At 37.4% G+C, this 12500-nt stretch overlaps 2 protein-coding genes across 11 annotated transcripts in view; one reads left to right on the forward strand and one right to left on the reverse strand.

The window, feature by feature from the left end:
• FOXP2 (forkhead box P2) overlaps nt 1-12500 on the reverse strand; it is a 407335-nt gene that overhangs the window by 182024 nt on the left and 212811 nt on the right. For 9 of the 10 annotated variants that reach the window (XM_050324245.1, XM_050324243.1, XM_050324237.1 and 6 more), the window contains one exon: nt 4115-4292. In XM_050324245.1, the coding sequence (XP_050180202.1) occupies nt 4115-4282 (168 nt within the window). In that variant the 5' untranslated portion in view covers nt 4283-4292. Of the gene's footprint in view, nt 1-4114; nt 4293-12500 lie in introns of those variants that run through there. The other variant, XM_050324246.1, reaches the window with a different exon arrangement.
• Nucleotides 8296-8961, forward strand: LOC126644492 (proline-rich protein HaeIII subfamily 1-like). Its single transcript, XM_050323877.1, has one exon. It carries the CDS (start codon nt 8296-8298, stop codon nt 8959-8961), a length of 666 nt encoding a protein of 221 aa, XP_050179834.1.

Genomic DNA, 12500 nt, shown 5'->3' on the forward strand with positions numbered 1-12500 from the left:
TGCTCCTTTTGAACTTGTGATGTGAGAGCCTCTATCACTTCTGCACAATTTTCCATAATTTTAATTTCTGGTTTAAATCACTAGGAAGAAGCATTTTTCAGCCTAATATACCGTGGTCAATTTAGATAACAATAAGTATCATCAGATGCAATAGGAAGTTTTCTATTTACCTTACATATCATCAGTTTTTTTATGGCATCAGCTTTTGCCACAGGTGTAGCAGTTGCAGGTTTTTATGTCATTTTATAATACAAACACCCTGTACAGTATGAGAAAATTAATTTTCTCTTTCAAGGAGTCAAAATGAAAGTTTCTAGTGGTTTAGTAAATAGCACTACTGTCCAACATACAGAAACACAAGCTTTGTTAACATCTAATTCAAGACCTCATAAGATAAACAAACTCCCCCTGTTATTTTCCTTCTCCTTAACCACAAGGAAAAAACCACAAATAATAATCAAACATAAGAAACTAAAACTTCTATTTTTACATCATCGATATAATCTAAATGCTAGCATCTACATTTTTATTTTTGGAAATACTATTTGTATTTTGTATTAATGAAATGCTAGTAATAAGTGATATAGTAAAGAAATAAAACTGCTTTGGAAAAATAATTTTATACATAGTCAACTGAAACAGCTTCTAAGCAACAAATTCCCATAAAACATTTTAGAAAGATTATCTTCGTAGCATTGACTTAATGAATACTCAAAATGCAAGCTCAAATCTACCCAGTAAAGCAATCATGCTTTTTTAGCAACTATTTTGACCTTAGTGACACAAACAATTAATTCTACAAACTTAATATAAAAATAAAATTCTACATCTAATGCAGAATAATCTGTCAATGTATTTAATCAAGGATATGCTTTTTTCATGCATTATACATTCCAGTATGAAACACCGATTTTAACGTACAAGGAAAAAAATGAAAGCAAAAACGTCAGAAGTATACAAATGTACACATACAAGAGAGAATACTCACCGTAAGACAAAAAAAAAGTAGAAGAAACAAATCTGAGCAGATTACAGTTTCCATCATATTTTAATAATAAAAATCTATATTCACTTTAGTAATATTTATAAATTCATAAATATCGACAGTAAGATAAAAAGTTGCTTACGTTCTAGTCATACATCTTCAAAGCCGACCTGATGACTTGTGACAGCACCCAATCCATTTATCACCGAGTACATATTACAATATATTATAGAATACTGTCATTCTGTCTTGATACATGGATGAGAAATAACTCCCTGATTTAAGTCAAACTTCCCATTTCTATATAAAGATCACAACAACATAGTTTATCAAGAAAACAACAGAACTGTCCAAACTCTACATAATTGCTTATAAGAACCTAATGAAGTCTAACTTAGCTTGTTTACTTTCTACAAATCCACCACGTGTGTAACTTAACAAATTTAACTTACCCAGTTGCTCTTTGTATATATTCTAAAATTGCTCATGATTAACTTCCCCAGTAAATATTCGTGCCGCTTTAGTGAACACTTATTTTGTGATTTTACTCATCTGATATACCTATTTTAGCATCACTTTATGTAGCTGCCCAGTTGAGAGAAATTATTAAAACCAGTGATCATTTATCTTGCTTCCTTTAGAAAAAGATGTAACAAACTTGATTTGTTTATTTGAAGGCCTGCAATAAAATAACTCAGGGAAGCCAAAATCAGAATGTTAAACTATGAGATGAGCATGTTATACCTTGCATATATTTAAACAATAAATAAACCTTAAGAATAATAATTGTAGGTACAATGGGGTTCGCTCTGTTTTTTTCTACTTCTCAAAGTTTGTTAGACAAGTCGCATATTAAAAACAACATGTTAGAGAGTTACTACTGTGACAATAATAAAACCAGTCATCATTTTCCTCTTAATTCACATTTCAAAAGGTATCTGGTCAAAAACAGGGAAAAAAAAAAAGAAATAGAGAGAGGAAGAAGAACAAAAGTAGCACAAAGCTATGCCCATTACCTAAAGGACATCCTACTGCATGTTTACTAGTGTTTATGTTTCACATCAACATATTTTATAGAAGGATTTATACGCCTAACTCAAGTTGTATTTAAATCCTACGGTGCAGACCCTACCATAAAATGCCTCTTGAGTCCTATTAACTGTACCCATGGTTTTACTTTGCCTGTCTGCTTATTTAAGATCTAATCACAGTTTTGAAGAAAAGATTGTCACTTCTAAGCCTGTCCCCTCAGAACCTGTCTGTTATTAGTACTCAACTGGATATTTTCATCTTCAGTTGTAATTCTCTGTGGTATTTGCAAATGCTATCTACTGGAATCTGTGATTGTATGGACAATTTGGCTACATATGCCTAGCACTGCTACTCTGAGAAACATGTAAGTGGCACATTAGTCTGTTGGCATTTTTGTATTTTAAAGTGTTTCACTTAAATTTAGTTTTCTAAAAATTTTCACCAATTAAATACACTCTTTCTCAACAAAAATTTTAAACTGTTGTCATAATCTGAACACCTGAATAAAGATGATGGCATGATTTTCAACAAAAACTATTAAATTTTTATATCTATATGTATATGCATACAATTTATGAAAATAGTATAAAAGCACAAAGTACATATATAGATAATAATGTATATATAGAGAGGGGTGCAAATCTGCTAAGAACTTAATGAAGACACTGAAACCTGTATTTCTTCAGACTGTAATACTGTAAGGGCTCAATTGTTAAAATCGAATACACTCAAATTTGAAACAAGGCACAGATTTAAGCCTTAACAACCTCTCATATTTCAATCTACAACTATTTCGTTTCTCCACATTTTCTGTCACCGTTTAAAATATTTAACTATAAATGTAGCTAGTGTACACTGCTTAATTCAGCACTAAAAGTGATTCAATTTTAAGAGCTATTATGACCTGTTATTTCAGAGGCCCATACACATGCAATTTATCTATCATGTTAAAACACGTTTCTATAAAACAGCAGGTTTATAATATTCTATCTTACAGGAGACAACTTTCCTTCCATTAATGCAATACCTGACATTGTAATGAAAACCCTTAGTATTTAAAATCAAGGGTTTGAACTTCAAAGGTGCTGAGTGGCCTCAGCAGATGAGAGGACGAGACACCAAAGACTTCAGGAGTTTGAAGCTGGTATTGGACACTCTGTAGAATCAGATTTCAATTGCTTACAAAACAAACTGTTTGGGTTTCACTGCATCAGTACAATCTGTGTCCCCTGATGGGGAGGCAACTCCTTAGGCAGACAAAGTAGGAGTTATGTTTGCACAGCTTTTAAAAGGAACAGAAATCTTACAGAGACAAAAATTAATGGATTGCATCTCATAATTAGATTGTGTCAGCATCCAGAGGACAATTTAATTTTACAGGTTTAAACATAACAGCAGTTATCCATTAACTTGTTGAGAACAAAACAGATAAGTTTAAAAAAAATGTTTTAAAACCGAGAGTAGAAACATACCTACAGAAAAACTGCTTCTCTCTTTTCCCATATTTTCAAAATCACACATCCATGTTACACTCACACACACATGCACACATAGACAGCAACATATGCTCTCTTTTATTTCAGTGCTTCTGAAGTAACCAGCATTTTTTTTTTTACACCTAGGACAGCAAAGCATCTTTATTGTGAGAAGTGACTGCTCCCTTCACTAAGGTCCCTTCACTGCCCAGCTCTGACTTTGGCGCAATTCATTGCAAAGGAAGCAAAGTCTCAAGTAATGTGGCCCTCTGGTGGAAAGCCCTGCACCATGTCCTGCGCTACCGAATCACACAGTAAACTAACAGTTCCTGAAAACATACACTGCAAGGCTTCAGCACAACTTTTATAAATACGCTGCAGGACTTTAATCACCGGGTGAGTGTGGTGGCGTGCAGCCGTATCAGCAATATGTTTCCACCACGAGAACAGGACCCTTGCATTTAACATCAACGTGCACTAAAACAACAACAAATAATGCCCCACACTGTTCAGTTCCACGACACTTCACATTCAGCGCACACCGAGGGTCTGCAAAAGGGTGCCCCTCTGAAAACAGCCCTTTTATTTGTTTAAAAACAAACAGGAAACAAAACAAACTTACCTGCTGTTGTTGCAGATGCAGCAGTTCTACTGTGCTTACTTCAGTGCTCGTGTCACCACTTGATCTTCCATCTCTGCTGCCAGCATCTAATTGGCTGCTTAGAGTGCTCATTCCATTTTGATTCATTGAACTGTTGCTTATTGTCTCTGTCGCAGATTCCTGCATCATGACTTAATACCTAAAAGTGATTAAGAAGTATCAATTAACACACGCGTTACACCTTCACACTTCCATTATCAAGATGTCCCTCTCTGCCAATTATACAGACAGCATCTTTAGAAGAAGAAAAAAGCCTCAAGGAGCCGTTTACCAAGAAATGTGATGCAAACTCTGCTTTCATACAGCCACTAATCACCGGAATTATGGTTTCTATAAGCAAGCTTTGTGTGCTTACATTTAACAGCCAAAATAACACACCACGCAAGGAGCATGGTCAATAGCATTTATGAACAACTACATTTTAAAGTCTACCTATAAAACCAGTTTAAGTGAAGGCACGATTTCACACACTGCACTATATTTCCTATTATCTAGCTTTGACAACCATGGATGACTATACAGCCTTATTTAAAATATTCACTATCTTGATTCTGTCAGAATTTTACAGCATATCTTATGCAAGGCTGTTGTTTAATGATGCACAGCTAATCATACAAAATTAAAATTTTGTAAGGGTGATACAAATCATATGGTATCAACCAATGATAAATAGTATAATGGGCTTCTCCTTTTTTGTGACTAAATAAAATTTTGCCTCCGAGGCATTTTAAGAAAAAGCTCCTGCTGCAAACACGTCAGATATTGCCTATTTTTTTAATCAAACGGCTGATATTCATTTATTTTTCTGACATTTAAAACATTTAATACTGTCCTTCCTGGGAAGTAATTAAGCTTATGCATGAGCAGCAATCAAACTGTTCACTTGAAGATGACTTAAAACTCAATTTTAACATAGGCAAATAAATGAAAGATATAAAATTAATTTTCCAGGCATGTATTAGATATGAAAGCTGGAAATAAAATCTATCAAGAATATCACTAATGATTGTGCTAAAAACAGCATAAATTATGCATATTACCTTCTCTACAGTAATAAATGTTTTATCATTTTCACTGCATAAATATACTGTACTTTCAGGATAGCAATGAGATGTCCTGCCAAGATCAGTTGAAATCTTTGCAGTAAATAAAGAACCAATGTGCCCTTACAAACCAGAATTTCAAGGCGCATTTTGTATCTGTAATATGGAAAGGTCAGTGTCTCTTCTCAGAGCCACCGAAGTCCTCTCCTGCTCTCGCAGGGTTAGAATGGACCTTACTTTCCTTCATCTTCACTCCTAATGTACTGACAGAGTCCTCACAACAACCTGGCTGAGCTGTGATTTTAAAAGACACTTCTGAAGGGAGAGGGATGTGTAGGAAACTCAGGAAAGGAAACAAAGCTTGCTGCTTAGCCTAATTATTTTACTTAGCTATTTGTTCCCTTGCAAAGTATGAGCAATTGCCTTTCCCTGGGAAAAAAAAAGAAAAGGAAAAAAAAAAAAAGACAGGAAAAGGATCATTACAACTTTGACAATGTGCATGGGATATTAATTAAAATGCAGTATGAGTTACCACAAACAAGTACCAACAAGATAAAGTGAAAGCATATATTGTGTGAAGAATGTTAAAATAGCAAAAGACGAGTTATTTAGGATAGTCTGGTCAGAAAAAAAACAGGATGCAAAAAACCTAAACACAAACACAGTTAACATAAAGGAGGGTAGCTATTATAGCCCAGTAAACAACAGCAGCACCCGATGTGTTTATGAACAAACAGCCTTTCTTAAACACTTAGGAACATCAGTGAAGAAAAATAATAGAAATGGAAAATATGATACATGCAGTGATGAATTTTACAAGGCAAAAACAAAGCTAATACTCTTTTCTGAGATTAGGCAGCTAATAAGTATTCAAATTAGGCATAAATTTTACATGTACAATGTTTAAAATATTCAGAGAAAAGGGTCTGATTGCCCTTAGTAGTTATATGAAAATTCTAATGCGGGTATGCCACAACTGTGGAAGCAGACAGCCCTTTCCGATTTTTACAATATTTACTTTCAATAAAAAGACATGTATATCAGAGTGGAAATTTATTTAAAACACTTCATCAACTGTACCGTTACAAGGATTTGGAAATTTGGGAAACTCAAACATTAATCCTCTTTTAGTCAAACAAAGATTTAACCAACAGACAGGTTCATCTTACAAATTTGAACATTAGACAATAACAGTGGTAAATTTAGCCAAGTGCATTAAAAGGGCAAAGGGGTGTAAATGTTAGATAATCAAAACATTAGAAAACACACAGTAATTTCATAAATTTCTGAATCTTTCATTACAATTAGCAGAGAAGGGTTAAATATCTTCCAGTTCATATTAACCAAAGGGTTTTATGTCTTGTGGATTTTGTATCCTTGCAAAGCCCCAGAGTGTAGTTCAGGCGCTGCATTTTAAGTTAAAATGTCTGTGAGCCAGTAGAATCTGCTTTAACGTAACATGACCAGTAACGTTATTCTGGTAATAGAAAACAACAAATCTGACCCAAGAGCTGCGTACAGACAGAAGGAAACTATAGAGTAACAATACTAGAAAGGGCAATTTATTTCCAAGTGAAGTTGAAGAAATACTGAAGCATTTATATGAAGAAAAAGAATCCCTATAATTTTATGTTAAAAATAAAGTGTGAGAGTTTTTTCTAGTTGTAAAAGGTTATTTTTAAAAGCAACACAAACTTTGGTTTGAGTAATGTTCTGTGTTGGTTGTGCACATCTGCATCCCCCCTCCCCCTGCCAGCAACTAAAAAAGGGCTGCTGGAGAAAGTAAGAGAATAGAATATTTTTCTTTTTTCTTTTCCCTTCTTTTCTCTTGCATAAACACACACACCTATACACATGAATCTATGTACTTGTGTGTGTACATACAATCAACTCTAAACCCTTGAAATTGAAATACTGAAAACACTTAAACAAGGACAATTTCTGAAATCTATGTATCACTAATTTGAGTTACTGGTGGCAAAATAATTTGAACCTGCAACATCTCACTAAACAAACTAATGTCCTTTTTTCCTTGCTTTTACAACAGTAGTCGAGGTTGTTAGCATAATAATCATAAATAAATACAAAGGAAATACGATGACTGCCAGATACTAAGGCTGAAAGTTTAATAATTCCAATAGGACAAGAAAAAAATATATAGGTCCCTTGTTACATACAGTTATACACATTCATACTTTCTAATCCTTCTCTTTTTCTCTTGCTGTCACACTTGCTGTCAGTCATGAGCATGCCTACACAGGCACACATGCACCCACGTTCACAGACACAAACATTCACCAGCACCTACTTCTGTGATTCCGTAACTCTGGGCGCCAAAGGTGAGATATAAGGTCTGCTACCTGGTATTTTGAACAAAAGTATGGGGAAAATATTTGCTGTTCTCTGCACAAGAGAGTGAAATTGTAGATTATTGTAGTGCGGGGTTGCACAGCAGGTTGAATGCCTAACACTGCCAGAGTAACTATCACCCATACCAAAAAAAGAAATACTCCTCCTGTGAAGTTAGAAGCTACATTTTTACTTTTTCCCCTGAAGCGAACTGCACATTTTTTGTGCGCGCGTGTGCACGCACGTGCACGCATGTATGTTTTAAGCCGGCAAGTCACTGTACAGATACTTATTCTCTACACCACTTCCCTTTTGAAACATTAAACTGACACTGGAACTGACTGCACAAGATTGCATTTTCTCTTCCTAAACAACTTGAATTGAAAGGTTACTTAGTGTAACAATATTTACTTGCAGAATTGTGTTGTTACCAAGGGTATAATGGATGGTGGCTATGCAGGTTTACGCAAGAATGAGTGAAGCATGAGGCATTAGCCATGTGTTTGACATGTTTCAAATTGCTATAATCCAGCATTAAACACACCCAGCAATTCATGCCATTTCTTGCAGCCATAATCTTGAATAAAGCGTGCACAACCACTTATTATATAAATTAGTATATGACTCCCTGTTATAGTCACAACAGTGCTTTTGTGTTTATTTTGCATCAAGACGGGATCTTTTATTTGTACAAATAGCAGGATAGCGCGCCGTAGCGCAATTAGACCTCCTCACTTTATGACAGGGTGTATGGTACGCCGGGCCCGCGGGCCCCGCCGTGCCCTGCCAGGCCCAGGCCGTGCTGGAAGGCCGGGCTCGGAGCCCACTGATCCGCTCCAGCCCGCCCGGGGCCCCGCCCGCCGGGAGCGGGAGCGGGAGCGGGAGCGGGACCGGGAGCAGCTGCCGCCAGGGGGCGCCGCGGGGCCGGCAGAGGCCCCGCCCCGCGCGCGCAGCCCCGGGCCTCGAGGGCGCCGTGCCACGTGCCGGGCCAGGCGAGGGGCGAGGCCGCGGCGGGGCCGTCCCGCACCCCCGGCAGGGCCGTCCCGCACCCCCGGCAGGGCCGTCCCGCACCCCCGGCAGGGCCCTCCCGCACCCCCGGCAGGGCCCTCCGCACCCCGGCAGGGTCCTCCCGCACCCTCGGCAGGGTCCTCCCGCACCCGGCAGGGCCGTCCGCACGCCTGGCAGGGCCGTCCCGCACCCCCGGCAGGGCCCTCCCGCACCCCCGGCAGGGCCCTCCCGCACCCCCGGCAGGGCCGTCCCGCACCCCCGGCAGGGCCGTCCCGCACCCCCGGCAGGGCCGTGACGGAGCCGAGAGCGCACTGGCTGCTGCCCCGCAGGGCTAGAGATTCGGAGCCTACAACTGCCAGCACAGAGCACCACCACGGCAACACCCCGAGACCCATAGTCTTGTTCTGACATGCAGGTGCCCGTGTTCGTTGATCCACAGACGAGACAGAGCCACAGCACAACGCTGTCAGTACCACAAACCTGAGATTCCCCAAACGGTCATGCACTTGCCTCACTTCCTCCCTTAAGACACAGCCTAACCTGCAGCCTTTTCAAACTGGACTGTGATGTAAAAGCAGAAGTGAGGGGCTAGGCTTAAATAATGGTAACTTTTGTGCTTTGCTGGAATTAATTCATCATTGACACAAGGCACAATGCATCTGAAATCTTGCTGGTACGCTAAAAGTCTTTAATACTTAAGATTGCTTAATAAATCAAAATGCCAAATATGAAGGACATAGCTGAATGTGTGAGAACAAAAAAATTGAGAAAGCTAAGAGAATATTTGTAAAGCTTTGGGGTTTTTTCCCACTTATCTAAAACAATTAGCTTTCAAATCTTGAGTTAAGCACAGACATAAGTCACTGCATATTTTTAAATATGTACATAAATTATGTTTAAATAATAAATAATATATACATATATTCTATATAGATATAATATATAAATAATAAATATAATTATGTTTAAAACTCTAATTAGGTCAAACACTATTGGAATACCATAAAATAAAGTATCTATATTAGTAGGTGTAAAATAAAGTATTTATATTAGTAGGTTTAATACATTACTATGTACTCAACTTTTCCCTGTAAAAATGTAAAGGATGCTCAAACACCTTGTGCTGGAAGGTCTTTCAGGAAAACGTAGCTTCCAGTTGTGGAAGATACAGGACGTATCTTAGAATAATCAGAATATGTATCATCTGCATCAGTGAGCAAAGTCAGCATCCTTCATGAGAAAAAAATAGAATTTTCATGGTAAAAAAAAATCTATTAAAATCATTTTTCTATTTAGAATATTCTCACTAGTGAAGATGGTAGTTGTAAGTAAAGTAATAGTTCAAAAATGGATAAAAAAGGCAACAATGGGACAACAGAGTCTAGATCATAACACAGAAATTACTGATATTCTGAAGAATTCAAGCTGTAATAAGAAACTTTTAAGTGGGCACTCATATGGTGGGCCTCTTGAAGGCCGTTTTTGAACAGAGATTTACAATAAAACTGACAACTGGATTTTTGCAAATTACTACAGATGAGATTTATTTACTTGGGACAAGAACCAGCAGTTCAGCACCCCTCCCATCTTCACCCACACACAGTGCCAGGTAAACAAAAAATGCATCCTTCCTGCAGCGTTACCTTAACAGGTGCACTCGGCTGGTATGAGAAGGCATTAGAAAATCAGATCAATTGATCTGTGCTAAATTGGAACTGAAAAAAAGCAAGCATTGCCTAAAATATTTCTTTCTCTAGTATAAACCACAATTTTTCCCACTGCCTGTGTATAGTTTCTCTATCAGATGTTTAAATGAATATCCTTTTAGGTGACTGGCACCAATAGTCAGATAAAGGTATTGAAGGTAGAATATCACATTCAATCTTAACTAAAAGCTATCCTGCACTTTAAAGGCTGTATCTTTTCCTTTCACACCATCTCAATTCTTCTGGACTAATAAAAATAGTAGGTCAGTTTGGGGCACAATAATTTATCTGCTTTCTAAAATTCAAGAGTATGTTGTAACACTCATCTGATATTGAACAACAGTTAGTTCACTTCCTAAAACAGCAAGGAAGGTCTAATTAATTTCCACTTGCTATTTATTTTCAAATGATAAAAAAAAAATCCCTAAGAAGGCCAGTGTTATTTATATGAGTAGTCTGTGCAGTATTGTGAGGTCTGTACCTTACACATAGGATAGTGGCAAAAGCCTGCTAGAGTGCATTACCTACAGCCCACGCAGAAATGAGCAGCCAATTTCAGGATAAGATTCTTACTTGAGCAACAGCAGCTTGGGAAACCCCACCTTGGAAAGCACACTCCTCTCAGTCCCTTTCTCCCTCTATCTTTCCAAGTCCTAAGGAAAAAAAAAGAGAAAAAGAAAAAAAAAAAAAAAGGCAGCTCTCCAAGCTCTTGAGGGTAGGGAGACTTTATTACAGTCAATGGAGAATTTAGTAGTGAGAAAGCATCAGTGCAGCAGGAAATAATTAGAACTGTGAGAGCTAGGGAAGACCTGCCTAGCAGGCAAATTCCCTTTAAAAAAAAAAAAAAAAAAAAAGAAGAGCTCCTTTTAGGGTCTATAGGGCTTACAAACTGCAAACCCAGGGCCAATTTTTTATACTTTTTTTTGTGAGGAGCTTGCAACAACCATCATTGATAATTCCCCTCCCCTGATCTTTGAATATTATGATAGTACCTTCTTTCATAAGACAGTACTTGTTTAACCCTCACAATTACTTGACTTGTCATCCAGGCTCCTGCTCATTCCCTCTTTCCCTTCAGTATCCCTTGAGGGTTTTTTTTCTCCTGTCCATAAACTAAGTTTCCCCAAAATTTCCATAAACTAATTAACCCTTTCTAGAGTTTTCAGCATTTTCTACTCGCAAGGTTATCTCTTTTTGGTGCAAAATATATCTTCAGTTCTTCTGAAGATCCACCTTTGCCTTCCCACTGGATGGCCCATAGGAAAGGTGGTTCATCAAAAGAAATTTATTTTACGGGAACCAACTTACCAAAAGCTCAAATAAGCCTCAAAGAGGAATAAAATGGAAAACGTGTATTTCTAAGGTGAGTCCTCAAAAGCTCACACACTCACTTGCAAAACCCCCGTCAGCATCTGATTGCATCTGTAGCTTTCGTTGACTACAAATGGGCCGATCACAAATTTTCTTCTACATACACAGTAATGTCTGAAAAGCCGCATACTGGCAATTGCTGTTTCAAAGTTTTGATCTTCCAAATTTTCTATATATAAGTTTCTTAATTTAGCTTACAGCCACATGCTGATAAAACTGAACATTTGCTGAAATCATATACAGCAAAATATTAAAGTAAAATAGATGATACCAGGTAGACATAACCACACACTTAGCAAACAAGAGCAGTGCCAAACTGCATCTCTTCCTCTGGACTGCTGCTATAGTCAGAGTGCTGGCCAGAAACATATATACTCTTAATAACAGGTCAAAACCACCTGTAATAGGAAATACTTCTTTCAAACAGATATTTTGAAGGAATAATTTATCACCATGAAACCCTTGTCCAAAATCTTAAGCTCAGTTCTGTCCTTGCAAATTTAGGCCAGTACAGTTCAGAAAGGTACATCAAAAGCGCTACCAACCACTGGTAAAAATATAAGGTTTACTATCATTTTATAGACACATATAGGCATGTTTTAAATACATGCTAATTTCTGCAGCTAAATACTTATGTTACATGACTTAGATGAAGTGAATGTAGACATATGCAGAAAATATGTAATAAGCAGACATAAAAAGAAAAACATCTAAAGTAATTAAAATTCTGGAGGGACAAAGAGTTTGGAGGACTTATCTTAGAACATCTTTCCCTGTTTCTTTTTACAGGGTGTACCTTTATTCAGTCTTTTTTTATAAATACTTTTTTAATAGAAAAGACTCCTTTCCAATTCAAGAAGTTAATTACAT

This window comes from Myiozetetes cayanensis, unplaced genomic scaffold (genome assembly GCF_022539395.1).
Source record: "Myiozetetes cayanensis isolate MyiCay16 unplaced genomic scaffold, myiCay2020 scf3, whole genome shotgun sequence".
Taxonomy (NCBI): Eukaryota; Metazoa; Chordata; class Aves; order Passeriformes; family Tyrannidae; genus Myiozetetes; species Myiozetetes cayanensis.